At 48.8% G+C, this 22675-nt stretch overlaps 1 protein-coding gene across 3 annotated transcripts in view; it reads right to left on the bottom strand.

Annotated features, from left to right (window-relative positions):
* The window catches only part of UBE2K (ubiquitin conjugating enzyme E2 K), a 70817-nt gene extending 48405 nt beyond the window's left edge, over positions 1-22412 (bottom strand). Inside the window, exon 1 of one of the 3 annotated variants that reach the window (XR_012227055.1) lies at positions 12546-22063. Coding sequence is in view for 1 of the 3 variants with exons in the window: in XM_073561094.1 (XP_073417195.1) it covers positions 22070-22318 (249 nt within the window). In the remaining 2 variants the exon portion in view is untranslated. The other 2 variants (XM_073561094.1, XM_073561096.1) reach the window with 2 other exon arrangements.
* Between the last annotated feature and the right edge of the window lie 263 nt (positions 22413-22675).

The following is a 22675-nucleotide window of genomic DNA, read 5'->3' as shown; positions in this document are numbered from 1 at the left end:
GCACCATTGCCTTTAGCATCTGCCAATCACATCATCAGGGAAGGGAGATCCAAAGAGAGCATGGAAAGGTGCTACCACCCAAATGCCAAAAACATTACCGCAATTTCTGTATCTCGTATTCAAAAGTTTTAACATGTCTGAAGATCTGAGTTCAGTACCTGAGGCATCCACAGTAGCAGGGTCAGTATTAAGTGAGCATTCCAGCTATAACAAGCTTTCTCCCTGACAGGCTAGATTAAAATTGGTAGCTATATCTGTGCGGATCCAAGAAATTGAACTCGCACAATATGGCAGATTTCATAACAGCGGTCCCTTACTTGAATCAAATGGAAGTTACACATTGTTTAAAGTATGATTACCCCTATAAGAAGGGGTGTAACTATAGTAGGTGCTTCAGTGGTACTTGAGCTCTACAAGGTAGGTGGTGCTAGAAAACGTCCCTTTGGCCCCTGCGAGAACGCCGCTATTACAGGCTACTGACAATTGGGGGGCCCTGTTACAAATTTTGCATTGGGGCCCACAAACTTCAAGTTAGGCCACTGTCCTTCAATTCGACAGACTTGGACTGGGCAGCAGCGCCCCACTGCGCGCAATTCACCTGGGCATCACATACCTTAACCAGAATTATTTTCTTATCCGTGGGGGCCATATCACTTCCACAACTCCTTCTTTACACAAAACATTCTTAATGGCTGGCTGTATGTTTGGGGTCTTTGTCCTGCTGCAGAATACATTTGGAGACAATAAGTCATCTCCCTGATGGTATTGCATGATGAATATGTTATCCGCCTGTATGTCTCAGCAATGAGGACACCAAGAAATGTCAATGCTGAGATCTGTAGACAGTTGTTGGCAAAGGAAACTTGGTGCAGCAGATGAAAGACACATTATGCTCACTTCCCTTTGAAATCAGACAGTATCCAGCAGTGCCATCAGCTCAGAACTGACAGCAACCATTGGGACTCCGCTACACCCATTTACTGTTAGAAGTCTGGCCAAAAGAGGTCTTCATGGGAGAATTTTGGCCATTATACCTTCAACATGGAAATAAGACCAAGTGATTCAACTAAGCACGAAAATACAGGATCCGTTGTGTAGAAAAATGGCAGCAAGGGGTCTGGAGTGATGAAATATTTGGCTGTAACAAAAGGCAAATTGTTGATCAAAGGGTTAGGGAGCGCTACAATAAAAAGTGTCTACAGGCAACAATTAAGCATGGGGGAGGCTCCTTGCAAGTTTGTGGCTACATTTCAGCAAATAGAGTTCGGGATTTGGTCAAGATTAATGGTTTCCTTAAAGGGGTTGTCCGGGCTTTTCACATAATCTCAGTGCATATCTGGGCTGCAGAATGGTGACATTAATTTACCTTCTGTCACCAGTTTGCAGGGTTTTCTAGATATCACGCTCTTGCTTCTGATCAGAACGTCCAAGGGGGGTGTGTGTTCTGGAATTGAAATGAGAACTGGTCGTTTCCTCCTTCTCTAATAAAAACCTGCCCTCTATAGCAACAACCCCACCCTCCATAGCAACAGGCCCTCCACGTCCACATGAACAGCCCTCCTCACACAGTAACAAATCCTTCCCCTCTAGCAGCCTCCGTGCAGAGAGCAGAACCACCCAGCTGCTCCTCCCCCAGACACACACTGAACAGTGATCTATGGAAAGTGAAACTCTAGTGAGGAGGGAAAATCGTCCTGTATTCTGGGCCACTCCATGATTACAATATAACTCACTAATTATCAGTGATTCCTTCCCTCACTGTCCCAGGCTGCTGGCAGTGATGGGGCATGGGCTGGCAGTGATGGGGCTCGGCTGCTGGCAGCAGTGAGAACAGACTGATGGCCTGTGATGGGGGTCTGCAGCTTCTAATCTGCACAGGGGATGGCAGTCACTGTTGTAATCTGTTGTGTGACAAAGCCTCTGCTGTGTGAATGAGACAGCTCTATGTCACTGATGTCTTCACACAGCAGCAGATTTGGTGCAGTGTATGTGTGAAGCTCCACCAAGCTCCAGTGACCAGCACCACCCACTGCCCACTCATTGGCTGTCAGTGAACTGCACCAGCACTCATCTTTATCATCATTCCAGCATTGGAAAGAACACAGCAGTGATCCTGTATTTGTGAAAGCAGCATAATCTACATCACATCCACAATGGTAATAGATAGGGCCATTACATGTTCCATGCCATACTCCTTGTAGATAATTGTATATTGTGTAATGAAAACTATATATAGCACCTAATGCAAGTCTATAGTAGATATATGTGTATAATATATACACTAGATGTGGGCCCGATGTGATTGCATCAGGAGGGCAGTGATGTCACGATGGGGTGAGCTCTGTGGAGCTGTCTTTCACCCTGTCCGCTCTCTCTTCTTCCTGTGCTGTCTTCTCCCCTCATGTGCTCTCTCCTTTGTGCTGTCTCCCCCTGTGTGCTCTTCCCCTGTGCTGTCTTCTCCCCTCTGTGCTCTCGCCACCTTGATGTCTTCTTCCATCTATGCTCTCATCCCTTCAGGGCTGACACTCGAAATTTCAGGGTCCCTTAGTGACAACATATTCGGGTCTCCTGGAGATGCCGCCCATCCTCCACTCCAGCTCTGCCTCCATTCCAGCATAATCTATATATATTACACATACACAATATAGATTGTTGCTGGCTGTAAACACTATAGAGACTGCTGCAGGCTGTATACCCAATAGACGGCTGCTGCAGGCTGTATACACAATAGATGTCTGCTGCAAGCTGTATACACAATAGATGGCTGCTGCAGGCTGTATACCAAACAGACATGCTCACACATACACTGCACCAAATCTGCTGCTGTGTGAAGACATCAGTGACATAGAGCTGTCTCATTCACACAGCAGAGGCTTTGTCACAAAACAGATTACATCAGTGACTGCCATCCCCTGTGCAGATTAGAAGCTGCTGACCCCCATCACTGCCATCACACAGTCTGTTCTCACTGCTGCCAGCAGCCGAGCCCCATCACTGCCAGCAGCCTGGGACACTGAGGGAAGGAATCACCGATAATGAGTGCGTTATGTATTGTAATCATGGAGTGGCCCAGAATACAGGACGATTTTCCCTCCTCACTAGAGTTTCACTTTCCATAGATCACTGTTCAGTGTGTGTCTTGGGGAGGAGCAGCTGGGTGGTTCTGCTCTCTGCACTGAGGCTGCTAGAGGGGGAGGATTTGTTACTGTGTGAGGAGGGCTTGTTCATGCGGAGTGGAGGGCCTGTTGCTATGGAGGGTGGGGTTGTTGCTATAGAGGGCAGGTTTTTAGTAGAGTAGGAGGAAACGACCAGTTCTCATTTCAATGCCAGAACACACCCCCCTTGGACGTTCTGATCAGAAGCAAGAGAGTGATATCTAGAAAACCCTCAAACTGGGGACAGAAGGTAAATTACTTATTGTCACCATTCTGCAGCCCAGATATGTACTGAGATTATGTGAAAAGCCCGGACAACCCCTTTAATGGTGATATACAGTATATGAAAAGTGAGTACACCCCTCAATTTGTAAACATTTTATTACATCATTTCACCAGACAGCACTGATAATATGGCACTCTGATACAATGTAAAATAGTTAGTGAACAGCTTGTATAACAGTGTAAATTTGGTGTGCCTTCTAAATACTGTAACTCAACCCACAGCCATTAATGTCTAATCCGCTGGCAATAAAAGGGAGTGCACACTTAAATGAAAATGGCCAAATTGTGCCCAAAATAGCCATTTTCCCCACCCGGTGTCATGTGACTCATTAGCGTTACAAAGTCTCAGGTATGAATGGGGAGCAGGTGTGTTACATTTGGTGTTATCGCTCTCACACTCTCATACTGGTCACTAGAAGCTCAACATGGCGCCTCATGGCAAAAAACTGAGGATCTCAAAAAAAATTGTTCCTATATATAAAGATGGTCTAAGGCCAGTGTTCCCCAACTCCAGTCCTCAAGAGCCACCAACAGGTCATGCTTTCACGATTTCCCTTAAAATTGCACGGGTGAGATCTGCTCACCTGTACAGGAAATAATTCCACCACCTTAGCGATACTAAAGAAATCCTTAAAACCTGACCTGTTGGTTGCTCTTGAGGACTGGAGTTGGGAACACTGGTCTAGGCTATAAGATGATTGCCAACACGCTGACACTGAGCTGCAGCACGGTGGCCAAGACCATACGGTAGTTTTAGGCTATGTGCACACGTGCGGATTCTGCTGCGGATTTGGCCCTGCGGATCCGGAGCAGATGTACAGTACCATTCTAGCCTATTGAAAAATGAAACCGCTGTGCAGACGGTGCGGATATTTCCGCGTGGATTTGCCTGCGGTTTCAAATCCGCAGAAAGAATTGACATGTCATTCTTTTCTGCGGATTCCGCTGCGGTTTGCCATCTCCTCCATTGTGGAGGTGAGAAACCGCAGGGCAAAACCACAGCCTAATCCGCAGGTAAACCGAAGGTCTTTTGACCTGCGGATTGTGCAAAATCAGCGAGGAAAAATCCGCGGGTGAATCTGCGCCGTGTGCACATAGCCTAACAAGACAAATTCCACTCAGAACAGGCCTCGCCATGATTGACCAAAGGAGTTGACTGCACGTGCTCCGCATCATATCCTGGAGGTTGTCTTTTTAAAACAGAAATATGAATGCTGCCAGCATTGTTGCAGAGGTTAAAGGGATGGTGGGTTCACATGTCAGCGCTCAGACCATACGCCGCACACTGCATGGAATTGGTCTACATGGCTGTCATCCCAGAAGGAGGCCCCTTCTAAAGATCATGCGCAAGAAAGCCTAAAAATAATTTGCTGAAGACAAGTAGACTAAGGACATGAATTACTGGAAACATGCCCAGTGGTCTGATGAAACAGATAAATTTATTTGGAAAAAATGGTGTCAAGCGTGTGGTGGCAACCAGGTGAGCAGTACAAAGAGAAATGTGTCCTACCTACAGTCAAGCATGGTGGTGGGAGAGCTATGGCTGTAGGCTGCATGAGCGCTGCCAGCTGTGGGGAGCTACAGTTCATGGAGGGTACCATAAATGACAAATACTGTGACATACTGAAAGGAGAGCATGATCCCCTCCCTTCGGAAACTGGGCCGCAGGGAAGTATTGGAACATAACGATCCCAAACACACCTCCAAGACCACCACTGCCTTGGTAAAGAAACTGAGGGTAAAGGTGCTGGACTGGCCCACCATGTCTCCAGACCTGCACTCTATTGAGCATCTGTGGGACATCCTCAAACGAAAGGTGGATGAGAGCAAGGTCTCCAACATCCTCCAGCTCTGTGTTGTCGTCATGAAGGAAAACTCCAGTAGCAACCGGTGAAGCTCTAGTGAACTCCGGGGTTCTGAGAGTGTTATGGCAGTGCTTAAAAATAACAATGACCACACAAAATATTGACACTTTGGGCACAATTTGGACATTTTCACTTAGTAAAGTGAACTCATTTGTGGTCAGTGGTTTAGACATTAATGACTGTGTTGAGATATTTAGAGAGCTTAAATTTACACTGCTACTAGTATATAAGCTTTTACATTGTACCAAAGTCTCATATCTGTGAAAAGATAAAATATTTACAAAAATGTGAGGGTTGTACTTATGTTTGTGATATAGTATATTCAGGCAGATAATTATCCATCATATAATATAATCAAGGAGGCGACTGATTAGCTACAGCCAATGCCAAAATGTGTCTTCAGTTTAAAGAACCCACGAGTCCTGGAAGTGATATGGCCCCACAGATCCCTGATCGCAACATCAAGTTGTATGGGATTCCATGGAGACAGAAGGTTTTGCACAAGCGACATCCAAAGAAGATCTGATGTCAGTTCTCCAAGATGTTTGGAACAACCTCCCTGATGAGTTCCCTCAAAAACTGTGTGTAATTGTATCTCGAATAATTGATTCTTTGATCCTGTTCTGAAGGAGAAGGGTAGTGACTAGCAGTGGCGGATTAAGTGGACTATGGGCCCGGGGCTGTTCATAAAACCTGGGCCCCTGTACCCCACTTCCCAGGAAAACATTTTCTGTCAAAATTTTGTGGCTCTTCTCACAAAAACACTGCATATGCTGATTTTTAGGTATACAAATTGTAACATTTATTAGACCATAAAAACAAAGAAAAATTACTTTTTTCTCACAAGAAATTGTATTGTATGGTCAAACAATATAAATAATATTAAATCGGCTGTTCCCGAATTTGGCGCCCCCCGGGCGCTGAATGGCCTGCTCGGATGCGGGGTCTGGAAAGGAATAAAATGGCCGCACTTGGGAGGGGGTACCGGCCTGGCCGGCTACTGGTTAGGGATGTTAATGATTAATCACACAGTCACAGACAGACATTCATTTCTGACACACTGCCTGCGACAGTGCTCCCAGGCAGCACAGACAGTAATGTGCAGGCTCAGCTCCGCCTCCTCTGCCCCTGGCCGCAGTATAAGTTACACATATATATATATATATATATATATATATATATATATATATATATATATATAAATAAAACAATACCAAATGGAACAATTCGCAATGTACCCCAGGCGAGTCACCATTTGTAAAATTACGACTCAAAGGGGGATCGATAATGGACACTCCCACATAACATGTTAACACAAAAAAATTGAGTGAAAGTCCAAAATATTTTAGAAACGTAAGAAATTTATTATACATAAAAATCGTACTGACAATTATAAACAACATCTACAATGAAGGAATCGGGTAATATCAGCTGTTAATTGTCCTGTCCATATAATATTAAGTGAAAAGGAGCCAAGTGCTTCTTGTAATGATGGGCCATAAAACCGGGACACAAAGTGTAGGGAAGAACCCAGGTGCGCACCCTGAGGAAAAACCCCGTTATCCCATGCTAAAGTGCTTACCCATCATGTGCTCCAGCCTCCAGGACAAGTGCAGCGCCGCCACGCTGCACTTGTCCTGGAGCACATGATGGGTAAGCACTTTAGCACGGGATAACGGTGTTGTTCCTCAAATAAATTTCTTACGTTTCTAAAATATTTTGGACTTTCACTCCATTTTTTTGTGTTAACATATAAGTTACACTTAGGCTGTGTGCACACGCTACGGATTAGGTGCGGATTCATCCGCGCGGATTTTGTAAAATCCGCAGGTGAAACCGCAGGTCAAAATACCTGTGGTTTTACCTGCGGATTGCTCTGCGGTTTTGCCCTGCGGTTTTTCATCTCCTCAATAGAGGAGATGGCAAACCGCAGGAGAATCCGCAGAAAGAATTGACATGTCAAAAACCGCTGCGGAACCGCAGCAAAATCCGCAGTGTGTGCACACAGCCTTACACAGGCTGCCTGCGACTGCCTGGCTGCTGTGTGTGTGAGTGACTCTTGTGTGACACTGAGGAAGGAAGCCGCCCGCAGGGAGAGCTCAGCAGCTGACTGAGCATGGAGGGAGGCTGGGGAGAGGCAGAGAGCATCCTCCTCCCAAATGGTGAGTGACCCGTGACCCACCTGCGCTAGCCGCTGCCAAAATCTCCTGCTAATACTCAGTCCTCTTCTCTCCTCACTGTGCCTCGGCCGGCCGCCACCACGCTTCTCTCCCGAGTCCCACAGCACAGAGAGGAGGAATTTCTACTCCTGCCGTGCCCCGCCGCCCCCACACACGTGCCGCCTGGAACGGACCGCAACCCCCTTCCTACGCCACTGGGCGGCGGCGGCTCACACAGATGCCGACCGGATTGGCCCCTGCCCTGGGCCCCCAAAAAACCTTGGGCCTGGGGCGACCGCCCCATCCGCCCCTATTAAGATCCGCCACTGGTGACTAGTGATGAGCGAGTATACTCATTACTCGGGTTATCCTGAGCATACTAGGGTGATCTCCAAGTATTTTGGCGTGCTCTGAGATTTAGTTTCTGTTGCTGCAGCTGCATGATTTGCGGCTGCTAGACAGGCTGAATACATGTGGGGATTCCCTAACAAACAGGCAACCCCCCACGTGTATTCAGCCTGTCTAGCAGCCGCAAATCATGCAGCTGCGGAGACACAAACTAAATCTCCAAGCAAGCCAAAATACTCGGGAGGACACCCGAGCATGCTCAGAAAACTCAAGTAACGAGCATACACTCGCTCATCACTAGTGGAGACACCAAACATTGATGTAATTTATATTACTCTTTTTTACATGTATTTAGCATTATGTTAACGTATAAAAATTACCTAGACTATTTAGTTTTGAAAGCACTCTTAAATTTCAGCATTTTTTCTACACCAGCCTAAAGCTTTTGCGTAAGCTTTATGCATCTTTACTGTATATCAAACTCTAAATTAGTTCTAAGATAATCATATGCTGAGATGAATAGAGATGGGCGAACCCGAACAGTAAAGTTCGGTATCCATACCGAACACCTACTGTTCGAGCATGGACATCAAACACGGACTTCACCAGGAAATCCATCTTACTGTTCGGGTTTGGTTGTCCGAACACTGAGTGTTTGTCATGCTGTCATGTGCATGGCAGCGCGGCAAACACCGCTACTCATCGGCGGGGAAATCATCCCCGCCGGTCAGAGAGCAGCGGTTCCAACGCTGACAAAAGACAGCAGGAGCACGCAGCTGTGATCGGAGGTATAAAGCTTACCTCCAGTCTCTGGTGTCATCTGATGGGACTACAGCTCCCATCATCAGACACCTGTTGTCCCTAATAACAGCTAAAGCAGGAGCGGCAGATTGGAGTATGGGGTTCATATTTGTGGGGTTGATGTCACCTGTGTATTGTCAGGTGACATGAAGCCCACGAATTAGTAATGGAGAGGCGTCTATAATGCACCTATCCATTACAAATCCTATAGTTGTATGGTAAATAAACACAGCCAGAATAAAGTCCTTTATTTGAAATACTGTAAGACTAAACAGTTTTCCATTTTTATTTAAAACACCTAATTCCACCAAAGCCCTCGTTCTCCTGTAATAAAAGTAAAATAAACAATATACCATACCTGTCCGTCGTTCTGTCCCACGCCATAATCCATGTCTGGGGGATAAAACTGTTTTCATCCTGGATAGTGCCAAGATGCATTTTTATTTACCATACAACTATAGGATTTGCAATGGATAGGTGCATTATAGACGCCTCTCCATTACTAATTCGTGGGCAGGCCCCGGAAAAGTCAAATAAGTGCGGCGACTGTGCACTGCAGTACTTTACTCTGCCCTCAAAAGAGCAGATATAGTATGCCTGCACAGGAGCCGCAGCATAAGTAAGGAGGAGGATGTCATCGCTAGAAAATGGGAGGCGCCAGACCACGACACCCATCGGACCGACCCAGGGATGAGTATAATCTAACTCGTTTTTCTTATTTTTCAGGTTACATCGGGGGCTTATCTAAAGCATTATAGAATGCTGTAGAAAAGCCCCTGATGGCGGTGGCCACATCTTATAGGCCAAAAATGAGGTGACAGATTCCCTTTAAGTACCGTAACTTTACAATCATCACAGCCGTCTGGCATCAGCCCACAACCCTGTGACAATCCAAAACTCATCCAAGCTCAGACGATCTGAGCATGCATGTGCATGGAGACATCTCTAGAGACAGCGGTCAGATGAACAACAGCTATCCATAGTGTATAGGCACCTTTACTTCAAGCCAAAAGACAACCAGTATGGCTACCTATATTAATATGTCATTCAGAAATCTAACAAAAATACTACATGACAAATCATCTTTAAGAAGAAACATAGGATTAAAAAGATGAAGAAACGTATGGCTAGGCAGCGTGTTATTGAGGAGTCTGGAAAGCCAAGTTTATAGGGGTATGTGTATCTTACAAAGTGAGAGCATATCACCAGGATATGCCGGTACTTCAACATGTGTGGGGGGCCGGACCCAACAACCCCCCACTGATCCTAAGAATTTGGCACACCCTAGAATGAGATAGGGATTGAGCATAGCTATCGCAGTGCTGTTAAACGGACGGCATGACCCCAGTTGTTATTGTAATGCACGCCAAGTTCAAGACGTTTTAATTGTTATTTTATAAAGCAAAACATGAAAATATAATTTGGAATATACCAGAGAAATCCTTATTTCCTTTCTATGCCAGGACTGCTCATTCATTCTCAAAATTTTCAATTCATGGGTAAAATTCAGTGAAGACAGATTTTCCCATTACGGAGATAGATGACGACAGTTGGTGCCTATAAAGGCCTCTCCTCCATGTAGAACATTCTGAGCACCTGCTGCTGCCATCTCCTACATGGAACATTCTGTCTTCACTGAATACACATTTTACATGGGAATTGAGAATTAGGGAAATGATCATTCTCTGATAAGATATATGACAAAGTTTATTTTTTCATGTGTACTACCGATAAATAAAATAAAATTTAGAAACAACGCTTACTTCCATCGGATTGGCCAAAAGAGATAACACGGTTCCTTGTCTATTTGATGTGGTCATGTGAACAGTCGTAACCAATCAGTTGAGATGTTTGAGGAGATCTGTGTCAGACAGCCTCTATTAAAGTATTAGCACTTTCCCACAAAAGGCACACACAGCGGTGGAGCATTATTCACAAGATAGGTCATCCTCCTCTATCATTACCTGGGTCCAGTGCACTGAGAACATGAAGAGCCCAGACTTCAATAGAGAGGAGCTGCACATGCTCAACCTCTTCATTATCTGTGTGACTGGTGGAAATAGTTGGGCGCTGCCCACAGCTTTCTATCCTATAGAATGACCCTTTAAAAAAAAATGCAAATGTATGATGTGATGCAATGTCACCAGGGTCAGTTCAGGCCCCAAGACAACTCCTAACCTGGGGCAAAGGAAGAATTTAAAAGCACATGTACGCTCTCATAAAAAAATTATAGAGCAAGACTTCTCATTATAATACTTTTCCGGTGCTGTGGGTTACACTAAGCAAGCAATCATTTTCTCTCGCTGCTGGACTCGTTTCCAGTGGGAGTGTGATCATCATAGGATCTTACAGCACTCGCTCCCGTCCTGTAGACAGCGGCCAAGAAGAAAAAGGATGCTATATAGTATAAAGCCGCCCGCAGCACAGAATTCCAGCCGTCCACGCGGCAGGTTATCAGCACAAATCGCTAGTAAGGGCCCCATCACACATAGCAATCTCGCTAGCGAGATCGCTGCTGAGTCACAAGTTTTGTGACACAACAGCGATCTCACCAGCAAGATCGCTGTGTGTGACACTGACCAGCGACCGGACCCCATGCCGGTATCGCTGAAAGCTCTTGGAAAGCCCTGGACATTTCTTTGATCGCTGGTCTCCCGCTGACCAGCACGCATCGCTGCATGTGACAGGCTGGAGACCAGCGATCAGCTGGTAACTAATGTACACATCGGGTATCTAAGGGACGTGCGTCACTTAGATACCCAATGTGTACCTTAGTTACCAGCTCCCTGCATCAGCGCGCTGGTAACTAAGGTACACAGCGACGCCGCGTGCTCGGCGTCGCTGGTGAAGCTGTCTGTGTGACTGCTCACCAGCGATCCTGACACGATGATATAGTTGTCGGGATCGCTGGTGAGTCGCTATGTGTGACGGGGCCTTACTACACTGATGTAGAAATATGATACGGCGGAGTCCTGCTCCATTATCAATGTCTTGTGACAGTGTAGGTTTGCTCTAAAGTTCTCCATTGGGTCAGGAGAGATGTGGAGCTGGAATTTACCGAGATACTGGCAGCAGCTTTCCCATAGAAGACACAGGAGCTCGGCCGAACGAGCGCTCCCGACTATGGGACAGCACAATTATGACGACTTCAAGTTTCTATGGCTTCATCATTTTATTACTTTTGTACAATTAAAAGACACTGAGTTAAACGTTTGTTTTTTGGTCACCATAAACAATGATTACAGTCTCCCATTAGCGGAGCTGTCTGAAGGATTATTTTTTGTATGAGAAGTTGTAGTTCTTATTGGTGCCATTTTGTGGTACCTGCAGCTTCTAAATCCCTTTCTAGAACACATTATGGGAGGAAAATAACAAAAAATAGATTCTTATATTTTGTATTTTTTTTAAACTCCTTTCAAATTTAACTTCTACTTTTTTTTTGCGGCATCAACAAATTCTGGTATCCAAAATGTTCTTATTTTTCAGTCGACGGAGCTGTGCGACTGTTTTCTAAGGACTAGATGTAGTTTTCGGTACATTCCACTTTTGGATCACTTTCATTCTTTTTTACTTTTACTGTCTACAGAGCCGCCTCAAGGCTGGGTTTGTGTAACAAGCTGTAGTTTTTATCGGTACATATTAGAATACATACAGCTTTTTCAACACTTTGTATTTAATTTTTTTTTAATCCAAAATTAACAAAAACAGCAATTCTGACATTGTTTTTCATTTGCTATTTTTCAAGGGCGTCCACAGTAAGGGGTAAAAAATATATTACTATAGTTTGAGTCATTGCGCACAATCTCAAATATATCTTTTAGGTGAGGGTTGTGTTTTTTTTTGTTTACAAATAAACCATTTTTATTATTAAAACTGATTTGGAGGCTCTAGTGTTTGTTTTGCACTAAAAAAAAAAAAACCGGATTACTTACCGGTAATACTCTTTTGTAGAGTCCACGACAGCACCCACGGAGAGAGGGGATCCGCCCCCGGAACAGGAAACCTACAGAGAGATAAATGGGGCGGTCCCCCTCGCTCCCTCAGTTTGTGTTACCGAGAACAACAGAGGAACCGCCATACATGTTTTAGTCAATTTATTTGGGCAATTCATCTATCTTACCCCTAGGTAGTTTTATGTTTACTAAGTTTAATCACATATCTAACTTAAATCACAATCTCCACCACCAAGGAGACCCATGTGTGAAAAATTCTTACGGGAGGGAAGTGAGCGGGTGCTGTCGTGGACTCTACAAAAGAGTATTACCGGTAAGTAATCCGGTTTTTCCTCTTCGCCACGACAGCACCCACTGAGAGATTTCCAGAGATAATCACTTGGGCGGGCACACCGTGTTAAGGACTGATCTACCAAAAGTTAGATCCTCGGTAGAGGACAAATCTAGTCTATAGTGACTATAAAAGGTAGACGGAGAAGACCAGGTTGCAGCCTTACATATTTGTTCAATTGGGACGTTCGCCCTCTCGGCCCAGGAGGATGATATGGCTCTAGTGGAGTGCGCCTTAATCCCCAGTGGAGGGTCTTCTCCTTTTGTCAGATACGCCATTGTGATCGCATCTCTAATCCATCTGGATATCGTGCCTGATGTAACTGCAGACCCCTTCCTGCTGCCCTGGAATGAGACAAAAAGAGACCTACTCTGCCTCCAGGGACTGGTCCTATCTAGATAGGCTAGCACGGCTCTTTTCACATCTAAGGTGTGATATTTCTCCTCTTCCTGTGTTGACGGGTTCTCATAGAATGAAGGTAGGCATATCTCTTGAGACCTATGAAATTTAGTTGCCCGTTTGGGCAGGTAGGACGGGTCCGTCTTTAAAATGAGACTGTCTCGTGTTGTTAACAGGAACGGTGGGTCTACTGATAGAGCATGAAGATCACTCACTCTCCTGGCCGATACTAAGGCCACCAGCATAGCCGTTTTCAATGAGAGGCACTTCACTGATGCTGAGCTTATGGGCTCAAATGGTGCCTGAGTGAAGGCATCCAAAACTAGAGTAAGGTTCCACGCTGGTAGCCGAGGCACATGCACCGGTTCTGCTCGTTGACAAGCTGAGATAAACCGAGTCACCCATTTATTTGCTGCCACGTTATAGTTAAACAGGGCTCCTAGGGCTGACACGTGGACCTTAAGAGTGTTTACTGAGAGTCTCAGTTCTCGGCCTTTTTGTAGAAACTCTAGAATGGCCGTAATGGGTACTTCACCAGCTAGTTTTGTTGGGTGGAAGGCCAGGAACTTCCTCCACACTTTAGCATATATTTTTGTCGTGGACTCCTTCCTGCTTTGTAGCAGGGTATTGATTAGGTTTTTTGAGAAACCCTTCTGCCTCAGTAGCTCCCTATCAAATTCCAGGCCGCTAGGTGCAGGGCTTTGGCCTGTGGATGGTAGCAGGGTCCCTGCGAGAGAAGATTCTGGTGCAGCGGCAGGATCCACGGGTCGGTTACCGACATGGCTCTCAGCCATGAAAACCACGGTCTTTTTGGCCAAAACGGGGCTATCAAGATGACCCTCGCCCTCTCCTGTCTTATTTTCCTGACTACTGTTGGTAGTAGCACCATTGGAGGGAAGGCATAGGCTAGTTGGAATGCCCAGGGTGCTTGGAGGGCATCTAGAATGTCTGGGTTGTCCGACCTGTAGAGAGAAGCAAACCTTTTTACGCGCCTGTTGGCTCTGGTTGCGAATAGGTCTATCTCCGGTCTGCCCCATTCTGACGCTATCATTTCGAAGACGTCTCTGCTGAGGACCCACTCTCCCTGGTATAGGGCCTGGCGACTGAGATAGTCTGCTCGGGAGTTGTCTACTCCTCTTATATGGAGCGCTGACAAGGAGAGAAGATGGACCTCGGCCATCTCCAGGATCTTTCCCGCGATAGACATCAGTTGCATTGACCGCGTGCCTCCTTGCCGATTTATATAGGCCACTGCGGTGGTATTGTCTGTCTGGATCTTTATGTGGGTGCCCCTTAACTGCGGGAGAAAGTGAGATATCGCGTAAAAAAAATCGCTGTCAGCTCCTTTAGATTAGAGGAGGCCTCTATTTCATTCTCACGCCACCAGCCTTGTACCATGTGCTCCTCTAGGTGGGCTCCCCAACCTAAGGGGCTGGCATCCGTGGTGAGTACTTTGGAGGGAGTCACCCACCACTGTACTCCCTTCGATAGATTGGAAGGAATTAACCACCATTTTAGGGATTCAACCACCTCGGGCGATAGGGACATCTTCCCTTCCAGCCGCCCCTGCAGTCTGTCTCCTGCAGAATAGCCCACTGTAGTACTCTGGAGTGGAACTGAGCCCATTGCACCGCTGGAATGCACGATATCAGAGACCCCAGCAAGGACATGCCCTGTCTCAATGATATTACAGGTCTTCCTGTAGCATTCTGTATCTTATCGATTATGGCCATTACTTTGGCGTTCGGCAGAAAGCACTCCTCAGTTACGGAGTCCACTTGCAGACCCAAAAACCTCTGACAGGTCACAGGCACTAGTCTGGACTTTTCCCAGTTAATTAGCCAACCCAGTGTTTGTAGGGATGAGATAATCCTAGCTATTCTTGCTTCACACTGTGTAACAGAATTCCCCACTATGAGCAGGTCGTCTAAGTAAGGGACAACTAAGGTGTCATTCAGCCTTACATACGACATTACTTCCAGCATTAATTTGGTAAATACCCGAGGAGCCATGGATAGCCCGAATGGCATTGCCACAAACTGGAAATGCTGAATCCGACCTTTGAACCAGACTGCTACCCGCAGGAACCTCTGGTGCCCTCGATATATGGGGAGATGGTAGTAGGCGTCCTTTAGGTCCAAGACTGCCATATAACACCTGGGAAACAAAAGCTTTATTGCAGACTTAATCGACTCCATCTTAAACGACCTCAGTCTTAGGAAGGTATTAAGTTTCTTTAAATTTATTATAGTCCTGTAAGAGCCATCTGGTTTTGGGACTAAAAATAGAGGAGAATAAAAGCCCATCCCTATTTCGTCGTCTGGGACCTCTACTAGGACCTGTTTAGTTAGCAGTACTGCAATCTCCATCTCCAGTGCTTCCTGCTGTGATCGGGACTTCATAGAAGTCAATAGGCAGGAGTTCGGTGGATACCGAACAAATTCTAATTTTAGGCCTGATGACACAATATTTAAGGCCCACGGGTTTGATGTCACCTTCATCCATTGGCGGCTGAATCTTAATAGCCTGCCACCTACCGGTGTAACGGTTTTATCGGGATCTGTCTCCCCTGAAGGGACGTTTCCCGAATAGGTTGCCTCTCTGCTTGGGGTCCTTATTTCCCCAGCGGTCCTGGGGTCTAAAGTCCTTCTTTTTACCGAACGGCGGCTTCCTGTAGGCCCTCCTGTTGAACGGAACATACGGGTTAGGGAACCCCTTCTTCCTCTCCCCCGCTTTTGTCAAAATCTCATCCAGTTCCGTACCAAACAGGTACTTACCCTGGCAGGGTATAGCACACAATCTAGTTTTTGTTTGTGTGTCTCCTTTCCACCCCTTCAACCATAAGGCCCGCCTGCCTGCATTGGTCAGTCATGCCGCTCTAGCCGACAACCGGAGAGAGTCCGCGGAGGAGTCGGAGAGGAAGGCCGCTGCTCCCTTAATGAGGGATATAGAGGAAAGAAGTCTACTCCTAGCTACTCCATTTTTAATATTGTCCTCCAAGTCGTTCAGCCACACCAACATTGATCTTGCCGTACACGTGGCTGCTATTGCGGGCTTAAAGGCTGCCGTACAAGCTTCCCAAGATCTTTTGAGGAATGTATCGGTCTTACGATCCGAAGAATCAGCCAAAGTTCCCGAATCCTCTACCGGCAAGGAGGATCTACGGGAGGTAGAGGCCACTGCCGCATCCACCTTGGGGGCTCTCGACCAGGCTGTTAACTCCTCATCGTCAAAGGGATACTTACGCTTTGACGTTAAGGGGAGGAAGGTTCTCTGACCTTGTTTCTCCCATTCCCTCTTAACTAGGTCTTTTACAGCTGGGACCACTGGGAATGCTCGGACCTTTTTACGGGAAATACCCGCAAACATTATGTCCTGAGGGGTCTTGGGGTCCTTACTCTCCGGCAACCCCATGGTATTTCGGACAGACTTCACAAGATTACTGATACTGTCCGTGGGGAAACACGTCTGATCCTCGTCCTCTGAGGAAAGGTATTCCTGGGACTTATCGGAATCTAGTTCTCCGGTATCTGACGGCGACCTTGACGCCAGCGAGACTCCTCCTTTAGGCAAACGTATTTCTCTCACGGAGGAGTGACCCCCTAGACTACTGGAACTGCCTAAGGCCCGTAGTTCCTCTCTTATCATTGCCCGGATATCCTCCTTCTTTCGTGAGGATTCCTCCTGTAAGGCCTCCTCAATACATGATTGGCATAATCTCTTTGGGTGGCCATCCGGGAGGGGCTGCGAACATAAGGCACACTCTCTATGTTTCGCCTTCTCTGTTCTTTTAGCCTAAAGGGGGTATGGACCAGAAAGAGAAGGTTATCAATTATCTATCCTGACCAAAAAAACACTCACCCGTGAATTTCGTCAGCAACTACCGGCTGCGGTGTCCGAGACCCAGGCTGAGGCGAGGCATGGGACGACTTCTTTTCCTTACGTTTCTTCTCTAACGGCTCATCTTGCCTGGAAGGTCCACTGGATTCCTTCCTAGAGCTGCCACTTTTTCTGGTGCTATTGGTTCTCCTTGTAGCACTGCTCTGTCTACTGCCAAGTGGGGATACCACTAGCTGACCTAATGGGAGCGAAGCTGGGTCATCTAAGGACGACATGACTGCGCACCAGCGCTGTGTCTGTGGCTTCCTTTTAAAGCCTTTGCTATAGCTGCTCCTCCTCTCTTTTTTTTTTTTTTTTTTCGTCCATTTTTTTTTTTTTTTTCCCTCTCTCTCCCCCTACTGCGCATGCGCGGGCGTTGTCCCGCGGCGGCCGGCAACACCGCGCGTCTGCGCCCCCCCTCCACGCACGGGGTCCTTCTCCTGCCGCAGGTATGACTCCCAGCGGCGCCGCTCAGCACACACGCTCAAGCCCTTCTGCCACTCGGGGGGGGCGCGCGGTCTCAGTACGCCCCGATGGCGTTAGTAATGCGTCTACCCCCTAGGGGGGGGGGGGGATTATAGCCATGCCCCCAGTGAGCTTTGGCACCACTGTCGCCTCCAGCCTCACCTGCATTACACCAGCTCTGGGGGGGGGGGAATACACCTCTCCGCCCGACGCTGCCTCCGGTCCTGGGGCCCCTGCTGCTCATATTCTGCACGCAGGCGGCTACCAGACCAGGCATCCTCTTCTGCGGGTTCCTTTCCAGGAACAGGAAACCAAAACTGAAGGAGCGAGGGGGACCGCCCCATTTATCTCTCTGTAGGTTTCCTGTTCCGGGGGCGGATCCCCTCTCTCAGTGGGTGCTGTCGTGGCGAAGAGGAAAAATTTTTTTTTTTTTTTTTTACACAACAGCACATGTTCATTTGCAGCAGATTTTTCTACACCATGGCATGTAATGCTTTTGTTTTTTTTACGTTTTTTTTTTCCTCCCATTCATTTGGATGAGTGAAAAATGCTGACAGAAGTGACACGCTGCCGACTTGAAAAATTATTTAAGGTTCAAATTTGCAAGGAAAAAAAATAAGTCGCGTGTCCATGAGATTTTAGAAATCACATTTACTTTGCTGGTACTGTAAAGTGCAGCATTTTTGACCATGGAAAACCCACCACAAACACGCACCATGTGAACAAGCTCAAACACTCAGAGGTCTCGCCTTGAACCCACGGATCGTTTGGGCTGACAAAGTGAGCGATCGCCCTCTGTCTGACTCACTGTCACTACTGATCTCTGAGGGGCTGAAGTACCGGGATCTCTGCACATGCAGCAGGAACTCCGCTCCATCCCAGATAAGAGCCGACTCCGGTCACAACTCCTGCGCCATTTCTGAGATCACTTGTAATCTGGATGTACAGTCGTGCCTATCTACAGGAAGGGGTTTACAAAAAAAATATTTAAAAAAAAAAACAAAAAAAAAAAACGCAACACAGAACAGTTTGTTGCCCTAATCTGCAGATACCACTGCTGTCAGCAATTCCACCTCTGACATGACCTTGACTTCCCTATGTGGCATTGTAATCATTGCTGTGTGAAGGGGGCTGGCTGACTTCTCATTTCAGGCGTATCCAGCCTCCCCATTTTCTGTGCCACAGAGATGATAAAGAAGGGTGCTGGTTTAGTTACTGAAATGAGCGAGTCATCCAAGCCCCTCACACAGCTGACAACATAGCAGATACAGGAAACCCTCTGCTGTATCCAGCATATGCCGCATCTCCCGGGACCAGCGCCGATATCCAGCGAATCGGGCACCTTTGAAAATACAAGCCGTATATATTTATATATTAAAATAACCTTACACCATAAAACTACAAAGTGACTATACACGTCTCATGCATTTTCACCCTGCCTGATGGTCTTACTTTGCCTCCTGCATTTCCTCCACTCAGATCAGCGCTCTGCTCCTCGCGACTTAAAGATGGCCGCCATTGCGGCAGAAGGAGCGCAGCTGTAAGCCTACAGCAATACTCCTCCCTCTGTCTTTTGTATCCCACTCCACAGGAAAGAGTATGAGGTGTGGGTCAAACTTATCACTGCGGCGGCCACCTGGGAAGCTGGAGGAAAAGAACGCCAAACTGATCAGAGGAGGCAACAGAAGAAAAACAGAATGCACCGGGTGGAGCGGCTATATATGAGAAACATATAGTATAACTTCAGTCACAGGGTGGAGGGTCACTGCGGAGCAAGGCTCACTCAGGGTACAGAGGGGGAGAGGTGATCACAGCAGAGTAGGGCTCACACCAGGGTACAGAGGGGGAGAGGTGGCAGTGGTAACTACAGAGCTGAGCTGACACTAGGGTACAGAGGTGGATAGTTGACGGTGGTCACAGCAGAGCGGGGCTCACACAAGGGTACAGAGGGGGGTGGTGGTCAAAGCGGAGCAGGGCTCATACCAGGGTACACAGGGATATAGGTGACGGTGGTCACAGCGTAGGATGGCTCACACCAGGGTACAGAGGGGGAGAAGTGACATCGGAGCAGAGCTCATAACGGGGTACAGAGGGGCGAGGTGGCAAAAGTTACAGTGGAGCAGGGCTCACACCAAGGTACAGAGTGGGAGAGGTGACGGTGGTCATAGCAGAGCTCACACTGGGGTACAGAGGGGGATAGGTGGTGTTGATCACAGAGGAGCAGAGCTCACAGTAGGGTACAGAGGAGGGGTGGCAGTGGTCACAGCGGAGCAGAGCTCACACCAGGGTACAGGGGGGGGGTGACGGAGGTCACAGCGGAGCAGGGCTCACAGTAGGGTATAGAGGAGTGGTGACGGTGGTCACAGCGGAGCAGGGCTCACAGTAGGGTATAGAGGAGGGGTGACGGTGGTCACAGCGGAGCAGGGCTCACAGTAGGGTATAGAGGAGGGGTGACGGGGTCACAGCGGAGCAAGGCTCACAGTAGGGTATAGAGGAGGGGTGACGGCGGTCACAGCGGAGCAAGGCTCACAGTAGGGTATAGAGGAGGGGTGACGGCGGTCACAGCGGAGCAAGGCTCACAGTAGGGTATAGAGGAGGGTGACGGCGGTCACAGCGGAGCAGAGCTCACAGTAGGGTATAGAGGAGGTGTGACGGCGGTCACAGCGGAGCAAGGCTCACAGTAGGGTATAGAGGAGGGGTGACGGTGGTCACAGCGGAGCAGGGCTCACAGTAGGGTATAGAGGAGGGGTGACGGCGGTCACAGCGGAGCAGGGCTCACAGTAGGGTATAGAGCAGGGGTGACGGTGGTCACAGCGGAGCAGGGCTCACAGTAGGGTATAGGGGAGGGGTGACGGTGGTCACAGCAGATCAGGGCTCACAGTAGGGTATAGAGGAGGGGTGACGGCGGTCACAGCGGAGCAGGGCTCACAGCAGGGTATAGAGGAGGGGTGACGGCGGTCACAGCAGATCAGGGCTCACAGCAGGGTATAGAGGGGTGACGTTGGTCACAGCGGAGCAGGGCTCACAGTAGGGTATAGGGGAGGGGTGACGGTGGTCACAGCGGAGCAGGGCTCACAGTAGGGTATAGAGGAGGGGTGACGTTGGTCACAGCGGAGCAGGGCTCACAGTAGGGTATAGGGGAGGGGTGACGGTGGTCACAGCGGAGCAGGGCTCACAGTAGGGTATAGGGGAGGGGTGACGGTGGTCACAGCAGATCAGGGCTCACAGTAGGGTATAGAGGAGGGGTGACGGCGGTCACAGCGGAGCAGGGCTCACAGTAGGGTATAGAGGAGGGGTGACGGCGGTCACAGCGGAGCAGGGCTCACAGTAGGGTATAGAGGAGGGGTGACGGCGGTCACAGCGGAGCAGGGCTCACAGTAGGGTATAGAGGAGGGGTGACGGCGGTCACAGCGGAGCAGGGCTCACAGTAGGGTATAGAGGAGGGGTGACGGCGGTCACAGCGGAGCAGGGCTCACAGTAGGGTATAGAGGAGGGGTGACGGCGGTCACAGCGGAGCAGGGCTCACAGTAGGGTATAGAGGAGGGGTGACGGCGGTCACAGCGGAGCAGGGCTCACAGCAGGGTATAGAGGAAAGGTGACGGCGGTCACAGCAGATCAGGGCTCACAGCAGGGTATAGAGGAGGGGTGACGTTGGTCACAGCGGAGCAAGGCTCACAGTAGGGTATAGGGGAGGGGTGACGGTGGTCACAGCAGATCAGGGCTCACAGCAGGGTATAGAGGAGGGGTGACGTTGGTCACAGCGGAGCAGGGCTCACAGTAGGGTATAGAGGAGGGGTGACGTTGGTCACAGCGGAGCAGGGCTCACAGTAGGGTATAGGGGAGGGGTGACGGCGGTCACAGCAGATCAGGGCTCACAGTAGGGTATAGAGGAGGGGTGACGGCGGTCACAGCAGATCAGGGCTCACAGTAGGGTATAGAGGAGGGGTGACGGCGGTCACAGCAGATCAGGGCTCACAGTAGGGTATAGAGGAGGGGTGACGGCGGTCACAGCGGAGCAGGGCTCACAGTAGGGTATAGAGGAGGGGTGACGGCGGTCACAGCAGATCAGGGCTCACAGTAGGGTATAGAGGAGGGGTGACGGCGGTCACAGCGGAGCAGGGCTCACAGTAGGGTATAGAGGAGGGGTGACGGCGGTCACAGCGGAGCAGGGCTCACAGTAGGGTATAGAGGAGGGGTGACGGCGGTCACAGCGGAGCAGGGCTCACAGTAGGGTATAGAGGAGGGGTGACGGCGGTCACAGCGGAGCAGGGCTCACAGTAGGGTATAGAGGAGGGGTGACGTTGGTCACAGCGGAGCAGGGCTCACAGTAAGGTACAGGGGGCCCAGAAAGGACTGGCACAGCCCTGTGTGGCACCAGGCAGGGGGTGCTGTGCAGCCTCACACATGATGGTGACCGGGCAGCCCTCACCTCCTCGCTCTTTAGCACTTCTTTGAACTCCCTCTTGATCCTCTGCGCTGCGATGTTGGCCATGTCTGCTCCGGTGCTGTCCTGGCGAGGCTCCGCCTTTTTCAATGGATGTGACGCCGGAATGGATAGATGCAGTGCTCCGGCCTTCTTGCCGTAATCCCCGTGGCCCTGACAGATTGCACAGCCTCCCCCGCCGCGGAGAACGAGCCCCCGACACAACACTACACGGCAAAATGGTGGCCGGGGCATGCGCAGTGCGGCGCTAGCGGCCGCAGGAAGAACTTCCTGACAGGGCTCCCTGGGACATCACGTGGGTTAGAGCCAGAGACGTCATAGGCTGCTGCGCGCCTGCCTGATCACGTGACGTGTGGCGCTGGCCCTGAAGAGAAATCTGTGTCCTAGACTTTCAGTGTTTCCTGCCCCGTATATGTTCTTGTGCACATTGCACGCCGCTGTGCGCCAGTGACCGTGCGGCCACACGTGTTTGTATACATTCCGTACCATTAGGAAGACATTTTGAGCTGACTTTCCCCCACTTTCTATACGTGGTATTTTATACTGGGCGTCAATGTGCGGCATTATGTGTGTGCGGCATTATCTGCGGTC

The sequence above is a fragment of the Dendrobates tinctorius genome, unplaced genomic scaffold (assembly GCF_039654945.1).
Source record: "Dendrobates tinctorius isolate UK_male_01 unplaced genomic scaffold, ASM3965494v1 ptg000314l, whole genome shotgun sequence".
NCBI lineage: Eukaryota > Metazoa > Chordata > Amphibia > Anura > Dendrobatidae > Dendrobates > Dendrobates tinctorius.
This window is presented reverse-complemented; position numbering and strand designations above follow the sequence as displayed.